General features: G+C 31.4%; 3 protein-coding genes and 1 long non-coding RNA gene across 12 annotated transcripts in view; 3 read left to right on the forward strand and 1 right to left on the reverse strand.

Annotated features, from left to right (window-relative positions):
* On the forward strand, positions 1 to 2384 carry LOC109596361 (propionyl-CoA carboxylase beta chain, mitochondrial-like). Its single transcript, XM_020011892.2, has 7 exons — positions 1 to 242; positions 662 to 775; positions 830 to 1102; positions 1156 to 1275; positions 1326 to 1513; positions 1569 to 1983; positions 2041 to 2384. The coding sequence occupies exons 1-7, from the start codon at positions 51 to 53 to the stop codon at positions 2359 to 2361; spliced, it is 1623 nt and encodes a 540-aa protein (XP_019867451.2). The 5' UTR covers positions 1 to 50; the 3' UTR covers positions 2362 to 2384.
* Positions 2385 to 2874: 490 nt separating this feature from the next.
* On the forward strand, positions 2875 to 7709 carry LOC109596375 (dynamin-1-like protein). 5 transcript variants are annotated; one of them, XM_020011914.2, is made up of 11 exons: positions 2875 to 3158; positions 3222 to 3366; positions 4119 to 4538; positions 4592 to 4839; positions 4889 to 5163; positions 5447 to 5588; positions 5641 to 5931; positions 5989 to 6096; positions 6426 to 6681; positions 6743 to 6954; positions 7016 to 7709. In XM_020011914.2, the coding sequence occupies exons 1-11, from the start codon at positions 3057 to 3059 to the stop codon at positions 7070 to 7072; spliced, it is 2256 nt and encodes a 751-aa protein (XP_019867473.2). In that variant the 5' UTR covers positions 2875 to 3056; the 3' UTR covers positions 7073 to 7709. The 5 variants fall into 5 exon arrangements, with proteins under 5 accessions (XP_019867473.2, XP_019867474.2, XP_019867476.2 ...); XM_020011915.2 differs by lacking the exon at positions 5989 to 6096 and having other exon boundaries at positions 5641 to 5940; XM_020011917.2 differs by lacking the exon at positions 5989 to 6096 and having other exon boundaries at positions 5641 to 5940; positions 6501 to 6681.
* A 1006-nt stretch (positions 7710 to 8715) lies between these two features.
* LOC126265346 (uncharacterized) lies at positions 8716 to 9495 on the reverse strand. The gene is made up of 3 exons (XR_007547847.1): positions 9404 to 9495; positions 9090 to 9345; positions 8716 to 9030 (listed from the first exon to the last, which is right to left on the reverse strand). It is a non-coding gene; the product is annotated as an uncharacterized LOC126265346 (long non-coding RNA).
* Positions 9496 to 9666: 171 nt separating this feature from the next.
* Positions 9667 to 15240, forward strand: part of LOC109596373 (regulating synaptic membrane exocytosis protein 2) — a 37598-nt gene continuing 32024 nt past the window's right edge. For all 5 annotated transcript variants that reach the window (XR_007547843.1, XR_007547844.1, XR_007547845.1 and 2 more), the window contains exons 1-2: positions 9667 to 9796; positions 13649 to 13853. Coding sequence is in view for 1 of the 5 variants with exons in the window: in XM_020011910.2 (XP_019867469.2) it covers positions 9687 to 9796; positions 13649 to 13853 (315 nt within the window). In the remaining 4 variants the exon portion in view is untranslated. The remainder of the gene's footprint in view (positions 9797 to 13648; positions 13854 to 15240) is intronic.

Raw genomic sequence — 15240 nt, forward strand, 5'->3', positions numbered from 1 at the left:
AGGAGCACGCAGTACGTAGCCGTCGTTCGTGTTCCACGCAGTGTTGAAAAATGTCTGTGCGGGCACTAAACAACTGTCTGCTGTTCAGTTTAAAGAACAACAAAAATTCAATCATAAAAAACTGCCTAAGAACCACGAGCTCAGCTGCACACACTCTTAAGGTAGCAGAAAAAATTAAGGAGAAACGGAAGGAGGCTTTGCTGGGTGGTGGTATCAAAAGAATCGATGCTCAGCACAAAAAGGTAATGTTTATGTACTAATTACATAGTGATAATATTGTTTTACGAGGATTTTATTGGTAAATTGATGTGATAAAGTTGTACGTTTAGAAGTTAATGCGCCAGTAAACATACAATCATCGTGTTACCTTGACAATACCCACAATTTAATCGTACCTGTATTGATAATTTAATACGATAACAACATTAAATATTTTTAAATTATTATTTAATTTAGTAAATTATTTTGCTAATATGTGCCAGTGTCATTAAAACACAAAGATTATACAATCCAGATAACATAAAACCTTTGATCCGTCTTGTAAGAGTTTCCCAATATTAACAAAAAGAAAACAACTCAGATAATTAACAATAATTTTTGCAAGTAATAGTTATTAAACAAGTATACAGGGTGTATTTAAACTCTTATACTTAATTTTTAGGGAAAATTGACTGCAAGAGAACGCATACAACTATTCTGCGATGATGACAGCTTCGTTGAATACGATATGTTCGTTGAACACACCTGCACCGACTTCGGAATGGAAAAACAAAAGGTATCAACCCCATATTTAATTATTACATAGTTATTTTCAAATACAGTCTCTTAGTTTCCAGGAGATTCGGTGATCACAGGCCATGGTTTGGTGAACGGACGTCCGGTCTATGTGTTCAGCCAAGACTTCACAGTATTTGGTGGAAGCTTGTCCAGCATCCACGCCAAAAAGATCTGCAAAATCATGGACCAAGCTCTGATGGTCGGAGCTCCGGTCATAGGTCTTAATGACTCAGGTGGTGCCAGAATCCAAGAGGGAGTCGATTCTCTGGCTGGATACGCAGACATTTTCCAAAGAAACGTTTTGGCTTCTGGAGTCATCCCTCAGGTAAACCAATACTTTATTTTAGTATTAATATATTTATGTTTACCTTGTTTTAGATCTCTTTAATTATGGGGCCTTGCGCTGGTGGTGCCGTGTACTCACCAGCAATGACTGACTTTACTTTCATGGTGGAGGACACTTCCTACCTTTTTATCACGGGGCCAGATGTTGTAAAGGTAAAACCACCAACAACTGTTTATAAAATATATTAAAACGTCATGTTTAGTCGGTGACAAATGAAGACGTGACACAACAAGAGCTGGGTGGTGCCAAAACGCACACCTCAGTTTCAGGAGTTGCTCACAATTCGTTCAACAATGATGTGGAGGCTTTGTTGTATCTGCGTGACTTCCTAGGATTTTTACCTCAGTCCAACAAGTCCCCAGTGCCCATCAGAGCTTGTGATGACCCATGGTAAGGTTTATGATACATAGCATGACGTTATATATTAAAATTTAATTCTTTATAGTGATTTGGATGTTCCCCTATTGGACACAGTGGTACCACCAGAGACGACAGCAGCCTACGACATGCTGGACGTCATTCTGGCCATAGTGGATGAAAGAGACTTTTTCGAAATCATGCCCAAATATGCCAAAAACATTATAGTGGGCTTCGCCAGAATGAATGGAAGAACAGTGGGAATCGTAGGTAACCAGCCCAAAGTGGCTGCTGGTTGCTTGGACATTAACGCTTCGGTGAAGGCGGCAAGATTTGTTAGATTTTGTGATGCCTTCAACATTCCTCTGATCACTTTAGTGGACGTACCAGGATTTTTGCCTGGTATCAATCAGGAGCATTCTGGAATCATCAGGCATGGTGCCAAATTGTTGTATGCTTATGCTGAGGCTACAGTACCCAAACTGACCGTCATTACAAGAAAAGTAATGTAGATAGGTTTGATTTCCTTGAAGCAACTTTATTAATTAATATTATTTCAGGGATATGGTGGTGCCTATGATGTGATGTCTTCCAAGCACTTAAGAGGTGATGTAAATTATGCTTGGCCTACTGCAGAGGTTGCAGTTATGGGTGCCAAAGGAGCTGTTACTATTTTATACAGGGGCAAACCAGATGTAGAGAAGTATGAAGCCGAGTATATCGAGAAATTTGGAAACCCATTCTCAGCAGCTCAAAGAGGTTTCGTTGACGACATAATTGAACCAAGAACCACAAGGTGGAGATTGTGTAGGGACTTGGATCTTTTACAAACCAAAGAATTGAAGAATCCAGCTAAGAAGCATGGAAACATTCCATTGTAAAAATAAAATCTATTATATAAGAACGTTTACTTTATTTTTTCAAAACTAGAATATCGACTTGAAATAATAATCTCAGTAATTTTATGATGAAAATAAATGTTTACATCATAATCCCAGGCAATTAAAAATTTTAATTCAAAACGTGACTGAACGGCAATTTTATAAAATTGTCCACAAAACGTTGTTTTTTAAAGGTAATTGGATTTTAAATTAAATGATGTTAATGATAATTAATCTATTTTAAGGCCTATTTTCAAAATAAAACTAAATGTTTGTACTAATAATAATTAAAAAATGGAAAAACCTCAAAAGTATTAAGTATTTTGACCTTCAGTATTTGAGTTTCAGAGTTTACGACGTTGTTAATATATTTAAGTATACTCCACTTATTTTTTTGTTAATTTTGTGTCTTAATTTTAATTCAAAATATTTTTTTGAATATTCGCGCTCATAAATTCAAATATCAGGGCCGCCAACCGAAATACCTTCGCGCCGCCAACTTAGTAATAAAACACCTTTTGTGTTGTGTTCTGGTGAATAAAACGGACAACACAAAATAAATCCAATATTACGTTAAAGCAATGCAATAATGTTATTTATATGATCCTACTAATCATCGGGCATTGTTAATCCAGTGAATCTAATTATTTCGTCGTAATCGATATTTTTGGAAATCGACCGGTGCAGGAGTCACAATGGAGGCTCTAATCCCCGTAATCAACAAGCTGCAGGACGTGTTCAACACAGTGGGCTCTGACGCGATCCAGCTACCGCAGATCGTAGTGCTCGGATCACAGGTACGTTGACAAATTTCGCATTTTTTGAATTGGTTAAATCACCGTGACATAACCTTATTTCAGAGCTCTGGCAAGAGTTCGGTGATTGAGAGCCTGGTGGGCAAGTCGTTCCTTCCCAGAGGCACTGGAATTGTTACCAGGAGGCCTTTGATTTTGCAGCTGGTTTACTGTCCGAAGGAAGACAAGGAACATAGGAGTTCTATCGATGGTATGTTGTGGCCTTAATCTAGTCAGACATTTTTATACTTAAAACAAACAAAGGACTATTCCGTATTAGTTTTATTGTGTACATAAAGATAAATTGGATCAATGATAAGAAACAGGAATAGATTCCTGATGAGTAATTCCATAACTGTTTTTGTTTTAATTGTATTGAATTATGAGTAATTAATTCCATTAGTTCATTGTCTTCAATTTTAAACTGTAAATCAATGTTACGATTTTTTATTTAACTGTATTGCAACACACATTATTAATTGTAGTGTTGATTGATAAATAAGGAGTGTCTCAATTATGTTTTCACATTAATTAAATGGTTTCTTATAAAACAAAGTACAATGAAGTTGTTTATGAATGTTATAAATTAACATTGTTTAAGGACAAAGAACTGATTTCTCTTTTAAATTGTTATTTGAGTGTTTAAAATTAATATGAACATTTAAATGTGATTTGAATATTACTATCTTACTGTTAATTAGGGAACACATACCTCTAATTAAATGGAAAAAAACATTTTATATTTTATTTAAAATAATTACTCTGTATTCTTTCTCTCATTATTCATTTTGTACTTATATCTACTTAAATTAAATCTTCAATAAAACAATTTTGATATTATCTTAATTTCTAATTAATTACTACACACTCAAAAATCTTTACACATAAGGTTACATAATATTTAACCTTGAATTTCCAAATTGGGTTAGATATTTTAGTAGCAGTAAATCTTATTTTTTATAGGTACCATCGAGCTTGAAGATTGGGGCGTGTTCCTGCACGCCAAGGACAAAATCTTCCGCGACTTCGAGCAAATCCGTCAAGAAATCGAGGATGAAACCAACCGGATTGCCGGCAGCAATAAGGGAATCTGCCCGGAGCCGATCAACCTCAAAATATACTCGACCAAAGTCGTGAACTTAACTTTAGTAGATCTGCCCGGCATTACCAAAGTGCCAGTCGGTGACCAACCGGCTGATATAGAACAACAAATTAGGGATTTAGTATTAAAATACATTGCCAACCCGAATTCTATTATTTTGGCTGTGGTGACTGCTAATACGGACATGGCCACGTCGGAGAGTTTAGCTATTGCCAAAGATGTTGACCCAGATGGGCGTAGGACTCTGGCGGTCGTCACTAAGCTGGATCTCATGGACGCAGGTACTTGTACATCTAACTAAAGTTGTATTAAAACTATAGGTGACACGTTGTAGGTACTGATGCCATTGATATTCTGTGTGGGCGAGTGATACCAGTAAAACTGGGCATCATTGGGGTTGTAAATAGATCACAAGCTGACATTTTGAACAACAAAACTATTAAAGACTCTCTAAAAGACGAAGCAACGTTCCTTCAAAGCAAATATCCTACTTTGGCTGCAAGAAATGGCACCCCATACTTAGCTAAGACTTTAAATAGGCTTTTAATGCATCATATCAGGGACTGTTTGCCCGACTTAAAGGTAAACTATAATCACACCGCCTTAAGTTTGTTACAAAGATTTATTTCAGACCAGAGTTAACTTAATGATGTCCCAATTCCAATCCCTATTGAACTCGTACGGCGAAGATATCTCAGATAAAAGCAAAACTTTACTGCAAATTATTACAAAATTCGCCTCCGCCTACTGTTCCACCATCGAGGGTACGGCCAGGAATATTGAAACGACTGAACTATGCGGGGGTGCGAGGATTTGTTACATTTTTCACGAAACCTTCGGCAGAACTTTGGATTCTATACACCCCTTGGCTGGTCTGACCAAAATGGACATTCTCACAGCAATAAGGTGAGATATTTTACTCTTGGGTGGCTGGTTTTTGGTAATCCTAATAATTAAATGTGCCTTTAGGCTTATAATAATCATTTGCTTATATAGGGGGATTCCACATCAAATTGGGCACTTTGAATATGATTAATTTTGTCAAGTCAAGCAAAAATAATTTTTCAAATAGTCCGATTTAAGCTTGGATATCCGGTCCGTTTCGCCTCGGGTTATTTTAATGCATGTGGTGATATTTTTGGTTTCTTCTCCTCAGTTATGGCACCGTTTTGATTTACGATTTGTTTAGAAACGCCAACGGACCACGTCCCGCCCTATTCGTCCCCGAAGTGTCCTTCGAACTGCTCGTCAAACGTCAAATCCGAAGACTGCAGGAACCCTCGCTGCGTTGCGTCGAGCTGATCCACGAAGAAATGCAACGAATCATCCAAGTAATTCAGTTATATTTTGTTCAAAACCCATTGTTTATGGTCTGTTTTTTAGCACTGTGGCAGCGAGGTGCAGCAGGAGATGCTGCGTTTCCCTAAACTGTACGAAAGCATCGTCGACGTGGTGACCCAGTTGTTGCGCAGACGTTTGCCCACCACCAACGACATGGTGGAGAACTTAGTGGAAATTGAGCTCGCCTACATCAACACTAAGCACCCCGATTTCTACAAGGAAATCGCCATGGTGCCAACTATGATCAAGTCCGTCGATGGTAATCGGGCCAATAGACCGAAGAGCATGTATGGCAAACAACCAGCAATGATGCCGGTTGAACCGCAGCCATTGGTAAGTAAAGTAGGTTGGGCAATCTTGCACATCAGTTGTACTTATTTTGTTTAATAGATTGTTGCGAATAGTAGTGTGCAGCAACGTGAACAAGTCGATTTTTACGATTATCTCTTTAGTTTATTGCCGATTACTAGCTATAACGACTTCATGGCTGCTATACAGGTACAATGTAGTGATTTTTTGTACTGTAACAAAGGAGTTTAGTCGTTTTTTGTATTTATAACACGATGAGATAGTTGATTAATTCCCAAAATCAGGAATTATCCAGTCCAGGATTTCTAATACTCTATGGTTATTAAAAAAGTAGACTCTAACATGAAATTTCTCTTAGTATTTCTATAGACAATGCACCAATTTGGCTTCTTTTTCCTTTTTCATATATTTATTTGGCTAATCTTACTAATTCGATGCTTCCGCACCGCTTCTAATTTCCTAATAAAAGTCATTCGTACAAGAACAAGAGGACAATCGAGTGTTTTCGAAATTTCCAGTCGCGTTCGAACAGCAATCCTCAGCTGAATCACGACGACGCCACCGCCTGGGTCTCAAATCTGACTTCTGCACAGAACGGCCGCAGCGACGAGATCAACCACGTGAACAACCTGCCCGATAGTGTTAAGGCCGACGGTGATATCCGGTCAGTGCTCAGCCCCGTTAAACCTGTCAACCTCCTCCCCCAGGTGCCCATCAACAGCAACAGCTTCAGGAAGTTATCCGAGAACGAAGAGCACGACTGCGAAATCATTGGTAACCGTCTTAAAAATATTATACGCAACTAAATACTCATTGTATTTTCCAATTGTTACAGAGAGACTGATCAAGTCCTACTTTTACATTGTGAGGAAGTCCATCCAAGACACCGTGCCCAAGGCCGTCATGCATTTCCTGGTGAATTACGTGAAGGACAATTTACAGTCCGAATTGGTTACCCACCTGTACAAGTCCGACAATGCGGACCAGCTTTTGGATGAGTCTGAACATATTGCTCAGAGACGCAAGGAGGCCGCCGACATGTTAAAGGTTTGCGTCTTCATTTGTTTACAAAACAGAATTAAAGACTAAAACATTGTTTGATTTACAGGCTTTGCAAAGGGCGGCGCACATAATCAGTGAGATTAGGGAAACACATATGTGGTAAAACTAAATTAAGAAGCTACGTGTCATCTGACTAGTCAAGGTTCGAGTATTGGGCAGATTTATAGCAAATACTGAAGTTGTTTTGTATTATGTAAAGATCTACAGTCTTTGCTGTGTACTTTTCCTGTAATTAATAGTAATGTTACAGTTATAAATGATAAGGATTAGTTAAAGGCTTTGTTACCTGTTCTTTTGTTACATACTGCTTTATTTTTTACAGTACACCTACAATGGCTATTATAGAACAACATGAGCAAGTATTGTAAGATCTAAAGCATGCAGGATATCAATTTTTAGGATAAAATAAACTCCTATTTTGTTAACTCATTTTTGTTATTGTGGAACCATTTTGTTGTCGTACTGTCTTTTTTTACTGCGCCTCCAAATGGTTTGGTATTTGTAAATAACCATTTATACACTGTACACTACGCACATTGCAAAAGTTAAATCTGCATTTGGTGGTTTTAAAGCCCATTTTGTAGTCACATTTTTAGTTATGTATATTCTTAACCAATATTGTTGATATTCATATAAAAAAAGAGAACTTTAATATGTGTGTTGACATTTTCATTCCTAAATTATTATCCAACTTCATATTGTGTAAATTCTGTTGTGATTAAAATTTATTAGATCATTAAGCTTTTGTTTCATTTGATCCCAATAATAATTCTATCAAAAGGTAAGTATAAATATTTAACAATAAATTTCTACAAAATTTATTTTTTTCAAGATTCAAATTAAACTTTTTCAATTACCTTAATTATTGGTGATACACCTTGATGTTTCTAACAGCACTGTTTCCTAAGATTTAAAGAATAAAAAAGTTAGGTTAGGTTGATCATTAATAAAATTAAAGTGTAAATAAAAAAAAAATTACATAGAAATAAATGAATAAATTATTGTTATGATTAAAATTTATTAGATCATTAAGCTTTTGTTTTATTTTATCACAATAATGATTGTGTCAAAAGATAAATATTTATGTTAAAATTTCTATAAAATTCATTTTTTTCCTTTGAAAATTATAATATTATATAAAATTAAACATATATTTTATTTATTTATTTAATATAGTACCTTAATTTTAAACATATATTAAACCCTGATGTTTCTAACAGCTTTGATTCCTTATATTTAAAAAGTTAAGTTATATTGAATATTTATATTACTTTTTTACTTCTCAAGATTATATATATAAATTAAATTTATATTTTGAATTACCTTAATTTTTAATATTAGTAGTAAATCTCTTTTTGTAACAACTGTGATTCCTTTATTTTAATGACTACAAAATGTTAGGTTAGGTTGACTGACTGAACCTCAATTTTCGAGTATACTCTATTCAATTTTATACCTATACCTTATTAATATAATCAATATTATATTATATTACTCATATTTATAAAAATATATATAGTAATAAATAAATTAATTAATTATTGTTTAAAAAATGATCTTGTTAATAATATTTCCCATTTAAATTTATTTAATTAATAAAATTCAATTTAAATACCCGAAATAGTTTTTGGTCAAAGAGCTTTTTATAGCAACAATATTAAATACAACAATAAGAATACAGAATTATGTATCTAACAAGAAATTAATAATAAAAATAATTGTTATTATTGATATTTAAGTTTTTATATAAAATTTTAATGCGAATTAAAATAAATAAGTTCCATGGTATAAACGTATAAAGTGAATTTATTATTTTTATAATGTTAATTATAAGCAGACTTGTATATATTGATTTCTATTGCTACTCAACTAAAAGTGTAAATGTCAAAATTATAATATGTCTATTAGAAGTTCTTTATGATAAGGCCTTTTGTGTATTGCAAGTGAATCATTATTTAATTTGTTAGTTGAACTACAAGCTGTCTTTATCATTGGATCATTTGACATTTCTTTAGTCACCTTGTAACGTACCCTTCTCCTGCTCATGTATGAAAATATTACCTAAAATAGTAGCTTCCATATATCTAGTTTTTATCAAAATAATGCTCAACTAAATGTACCTGAAAACCTGAAATAAAGCCACTTGTAGATATTTATTATTTGTAATAAATATGTTGAAAATCGAAGGGGTTATCTGAGTATCTGACACTGCAGGAGGAATGTTGGAAGATTCCTGCTATATCCTGCAAGAGACCAAGTTAAAATGACAGCGCATCTCTGTCAGTTTGGGCGCCTGCTCTGCGTCCCGCAATCAATAATCTTATCCTATTACGTCACGATGTACAACGCTTTCGGTTGGTCCTAGCAGAACTCATCCTATTATTTATTAAAATTGTATGAATGGATAAAATTCTAACTGTGATATAGGTCTTACTTGGCCAAACAACTATTCATTATTAGGACTATAACAAAAACAAAGCAACCGACGCGTCCGTGTGTGTGTTTATATGAAGTGCGGTGTTTTCGTTGTAATCGCTTGTTTTTCCCAGTTGACCGCGACTCGGGTAACGCCTGATCATAGCTGGTCCTTGCCTCATGTAAGCCAGACACCAAAATGGACATGGACATGGACAGGGTAACTGTGTGGTGGTCCCTCGCACGTTTCAGTTCGCTAGGCTGAGTTGTTTCGCGTAAAGTGATGTCCGAAAAGGGATAGGATGGAGGACGGGCCCGATTTAAGTCACTTGACTCCAGAAGAGAGGGCTATCATCGAATCTGTTATGGTCCGACAGAAACAAGAGGAAGAACGCGAACAGGAAATTATGAGGTACATCTCCATTTCCAAATTTGAAACCATAAATTGCTTGCACGGGGCCGCTTTTACGGTTTGACAGCTGACAAGATGAGAAAAACAGACATTTTGCTAGGGAATGGGATCTTTGAACTTGCGGTGGTTCATTCCGCATCAAAATTTTAAATGTCTCGGATGATTTTATTGCTGTATGTCGTGACGGGGATGCTCAAATGTTTTATAGGTGCATTTAGCCAGTCTGTTTAGCCTCAAAACGGTCCTAAGATGCTGCCTCCCTGAAACAATAATATAATAATGGAGCATGATGTCTTTCCTAACTCAACAAATTTAGAAGCCACATGGATAAATTATTTATTACAAAATTAAATGATTTGTCTATTTGTATGCGTTGATATAACTAATTAAGCAAGTTTCCAAATTAGGTATTTAAGTAACATTTGATTATCTAATTACTCGCATTTTAAATAAAAATATTAATAAATTAATAATTATTTCTCTCTTTTAAGACTGTTTCAAACATTTTATTCCTTTAAATTATCATATTCTTATTCTTATATTTTAAATTTTGGTGGATGCGACGAGAAATTGAAATTTAAATATATACTAATTTATTTGAGGCTTATTTTCCACATAAATAAAATAAAAAAATATATTATAAAGTGGTAATTAAGACATATTTTTATATATTCAAGTAATATAATTTTAAATTAAAATTGTTCTTTCCTATAAATAAAATAAATAAATTAAAATTTTGGTGGATGCACTGAAATAATAAAAGACATAATAATATTTTTTATAGAAGCACCTTAAATATTTTATGTTAGTAAATAAATATTTAATAATAACTTCTTTTTTTTTAAGATATTTTAAATTTGTTTCCACAAAATATCTTAAGTAAAATCTCTAATTATTAGAAAACTAAAAAAGATAGAAATAAATATTTATGAAAATTAAAAAATTAATTAATTTAAATATTACATTAATTACAAATTACTTACCTAAACAATTTTAATATTAAAATTACAATTATTATTCAATTTGCAGTTGGTCCATGTACAACAAACCAAACTGTACAAAGGAAGATAACAAGTCCTTGTAAAGTTGATTGAATGACTTACGATATTGTGTTGGTTGTATCGCTGGAAACTAGCTAAACTAAAACTAACACCAAGAACATTTGTAAAATCAGTTATTCAATGGCGTTTCTAATTTCGTAGAACCAAACAAGCATCGCCCCCGTTTAATATCACTTCCAATAACGAGTGTTAGAATTTTCTTGTTAGTGCCTAGATAAAAATGGATTAACAATCGAAATTGGCAGCGAAAATCTGCCCCGGCGATAAAATTTTAATTAAAATTTGCACTTTGAACTGCACAGAAATCCAAACCTAATTCCAAATTGAAAACAATGTCCGTATCGTTTTTTTCATTAAACTAAATTAAAAAAAAATTACAAAACCACGCAAACACGGAGCCAAATCAATAATTGATTGATCATTTAATTAGTGTCATGTAAGTAAATAGCTCTGCTTACCAGAATAGTATTGCTTACACAATGAGGTATGTACCGCAACCACTCGTGACTGAAATGTCAATATTCTGTGGCACATGCTGATAATCTAATTGACTAGTTCGATACATTTTAATTGTGTTAAGGGATTTTATGCGAGTACTGTCTCAGTTAGTAGTGCGACTTTGAATAGTGACCTGAAAATGGAGTTTCTGAAAATGTCCCCCAATTTACAGTAAGAATTTGTAGTGATAGTAATATTTAACAACAATTTATGCTCATTTTTATTATTCTCTTTTCTTGATTTTCTGTTTTCTTTTATTTGGACTAAAATTGAAGTGATAATTTATATAATTTCTGTGTTCAAAAGTTAAAATAAGTTAGCTAAACTTTCATTTTGACAATTTCAACAAAAACAAATGTATTTAAGCCATCAAGTATAATTTTAATAAATTAAATAATTCAATAATTTGAAAAAAAAACAAAATTTTAATTTAAAATATTTTTATAACTATTTTAAACATTAATATTGTGTATAGGGTGTGCATAAATTAAAATTACATGAGTACAATAATGTTATAATTAAATTACAATACATTTAATTACAGTATAATTAATAATTTAATTAAATCCTTGTTTTCTAAACATTAATTTCTGAACTGATTTTCAGTATTTAGAATTAAATATGAAATTTTTTAAACATTAACTTATCAATAATAAAAATAGAATATAAATATATTTTAAAAATTAGTTATGGTATATAAAACTGGATTTTTATCGTTATTAATTTTTTTAAAAATAAATTCCATTTTAAAATTATTAAAATCAATTTTTTTTTTGTTTTGTTCAATCAACTTAAATTATAAAATTAATATTAAATAATATTTAAAGCTGAACACCACAAAAATTTCTAAATTTAAGTACAATTTGTGAAAATTTCTTATTTTTTATATGGTATTTGAAAAAATATTTCTGTGTTTGAGAAATAAATTAAATTACTTTACTTTGTACAATTTAAATTAATATAAAATTATTTGTAACTCATTAAATATAATTTTAATAAATAAATCAGTCCTTTTAACTGAAAATTTAATATTTTATTAGTGTTCATATATTCATAACCTAAAATTTCATTTTTATAATAAAATTATAAATAAATAACAAATTTTAATCTTGAATTTAAGTTTATTATTGCAATTTTAAGAGATAATTAAGATACTTTTTGGCTTTTTAATAATTTAAACAAATAATTATTATATTAACAGTTTAAATATGTGTCTTTTAAAAGATATTTGACTCACAAAATTTTGAAATATAAAATTGATTTATTATAAAAAATTCCATTTTATTGTTTTTGGTGTACTTGGGAAAATATTTCTAATTTTTTGGAATTAAATTAAGTCACTTAAACGTTTGTTTGATCAAATTTAACTTAAATACAAATATTTGTGAATTATTAAGTATAATTTTAATAAATTAATTGATTCTTGAAACTGAAACTGATTTAAATACAGCACAAAAACTGTTTGATTCATCTGAATCTTGAGAGAGACATCAGGTACAACAAAGATAGAAGATGTCTCCCACCAACACTGTCTCTGTCGTGCTATGTATAATTAATTGTAGTATTAATAGTTTAATTAATTGTTTGCCTTTAAAGACATTTTAATAATATTCACATGATTTATTGCTTTTTTTAATTTTATTTAAATTTACCAATGTATGAATTTATTTTTTATTTTAATTAAAAATTGTTGATTGATTGAGTTGAGTGATTAAACTGATTTAATTTAGACAATTTAATATAAATTATAATACTATAACATGTTGAAAGATATAAATAGAATTAAATTTCAATAAATCATACATTTTTGTTCTGAGGAGCAACTTATTAATTATTAACACATTTTTATTATATATTTAAACCTGTTGAAATTATTAAAACTGAGTTGAAATAGAGGAATCCGTTTGATAAATGTTGTAAAAGTTAGCAAAGCTTTAACATGATAAATTTGACACATATTGCAGAAGCACGATTCCAGATGAACTCATCATAAAATTTATTAATGCACAGCGTTATTTTTAGCAAATTTATTCAGCGGTAATCCAATTTATAAATGCGATTGTATAAAAGCAAACATGAAAATTTAATTAAGCAATTCTTACCTAGGGGCAAATTGTAAAATGCATTTAGCCGAGATAAATGAGTTACACGACGCAATATAATGCGGCAACTAAATGCCACCGGTGAGTTTTGCCGCCACACAAAACCTCCCATCAAAACACAAATCGTTTCAGGGGGGGTGATATTTTAATTTATCGCCGCAACTATTGTGACGTTTGCGTTTGTGTTGCAGACGAAAGGCTGACGAGGTGCAGATATTGGAGGACACGATACGGGCGAGGAACGAGCAGCACAAGAAGGCGGGCATCGAGCTCGATGCCACGTGTCACATATGCCTCAAGACCAAGTTCGCTGACGGCGTCGGCCACTTGTGCAACTACTGCTCCATCAGATGTTGCGCCAGGTGCGGCGGAAAAGTCACCCTCCGATCCAATAAGGTAAATCACACCAATGTTTTTTTATATCTATTTTAGTCTACTTAAGGTTCCTTAAATGATTTTTGACAATTTTGTAGTTTCAAAAGAGTTTCACTAAGATTAAATTTTCTTATGATTATTTTATTTTATTTTTAGGAACATTAGTTTTTTAGTAAAGTTTACTTATTAAGTTTAAACTTAGTTTTTGTTTACTGTTCATTATTGTGTTGAATTTTCTCATTCAAAATCAATTACAGTCAAGTTTATCATTAGTAATGTCATTTTGGTAAAAATCTAGCCTAATATTTTATTCAAAAATGTTTCAAATGTTGTCATTAGTCTAAAAATAAATTTAAATTATATTTATTTATAGACTAATGATAATATTTAAATATTACATTAGTACACATCATTAAAACTCTTTTATAACAAAAGTGGTTAATTCAAAATTTAATAATGATTAAATCCTTAACTATTTTTTTAATAAAAATAAAATCTGCTTTTAAATTAATATTGTGATGCATGTATGTAAAGTATATATAATATAATAATCTGTTTTTATGTTGTATATTTGTTGTTAATCTGTTTTAATTACATTTTACAGAATGTAACATTGATTGATTAAAACTTGTTTTAAATATTTTTAATTAACATTCTTTAATATTCTTTTCAAATTTTGGCGAATGTGCCTTTAAAAATTCAGTTTTATTGTCTTCGTTTGATACTTTTTGTAATAGTAGAATTTCTAAAAATAATAATATACTTTATGTTATCATAAATTAATTAAATTTATATATTCGTATTTAATTTTTATATTTTAACTGATATTTAATTTAAATCTTTAAATAATATTACACATTAAATAGTGAATAATATTTCATAAATTTATTAAATTGTTTAGTTAGATTTTTAAGAGATGTTTTTAATTATTAAATTTTTGATAATTTTTTTTTTGTCTGTAGTCTGTAATAATAAAATACAAATATCCTTCTGGTTTATAGTCCCTAAGATCCTAAATATTCCTGATTCTTTAGATTCTTTACATTATATATTCTTTAAATTATTTATATTTTTTAGAAGGTACCAATTTTTTTCACTCATTCATCCAGTCATGATTTTATGTATAATTTGCATTTATGAAATTAAATCCTTTAGATCTTTTGGATCCTTCAGGCTCTTTAAAAATGTTAGAATGTTTATATCCTTTAAGATCCTAAATATTCCTTACTATTTTGATTATTGATGGATACTTTACATTATATATTCTTTAGAGCCTTTAGATTTTTTAGAAGGTACCAATTTTTTTCATTCATTCGTCAATTTTTGTTTATTCTGTATTTATTAAAATAAATCTGTTAGGTTCTTTGGATCCTTCAGGTTCTTTAAATACATTATAATATTTATACCT

Source organism: Aethina tumida, chromosome 4 (genome assembly GCF_024364675.1).
Source record: "Aethina tumida isolate Nest 87 chromosome 4, icAetTumi1.1, whole genome shotgun sequence".
NCBI classification, from domain to species: Eukaryota; Metazoa; Arthropoda; class Insecta; order Coleoptera; family Nitidulidae; genus Aethina; species Aethina tumida.

What these genes read in the sequence shown, in the direction of transcription:
- LOC109596375 (XM_020011914.2), top strand. Translation starts at nt 3,057, where the DNA reads ATGGAGGCTCTAATCCCCGTAATCAACAAGCTGCAGGACGTGTTCAAC. An exon ending in ACTGTTTGCCCGACTTAAAG is followed by an intron (nt 4,840 to 4,888) that starts GTAAACTATAAT and finishes GATTTATTTCAG; the next exon opens with ACCAGAGTTAACTTAATGAT. An exon ending in AAATGCAACGAATCATCCAA is followed by an intron (nt 5,589 to 5,640) that starts GTAATTCAGTTA and finishes TCTGTTTTTTAG; the next exon opens with CACTGTGGCAGCGAGGTGCA.
- LOC109596361 (XM_020011892.2), top strand. Translation starts at nt 51, where the DNA reads ATGTCTGTGCGGGCACTAAACAACTGTCTGCTGTTCAGTTTAAAGAAC. An exon ending in TCGGAATGGAAAAACAAAAG is followed by an intron (nt 776 to 829) that starts GTATCAACCCCA and finishes ACAGTCTCTTAG; the next exon opens with TTTCCAGGAGATTCGGTGAT. An exon ending in TGACCGTCATTACAAGAAAA is followed by an intron (nt 1,984 to 2,040) that starts GTAATGTAGATA and finishes ATATTATTTCAG; the next exon opens with GGATATGGTGGTGCCTATGA.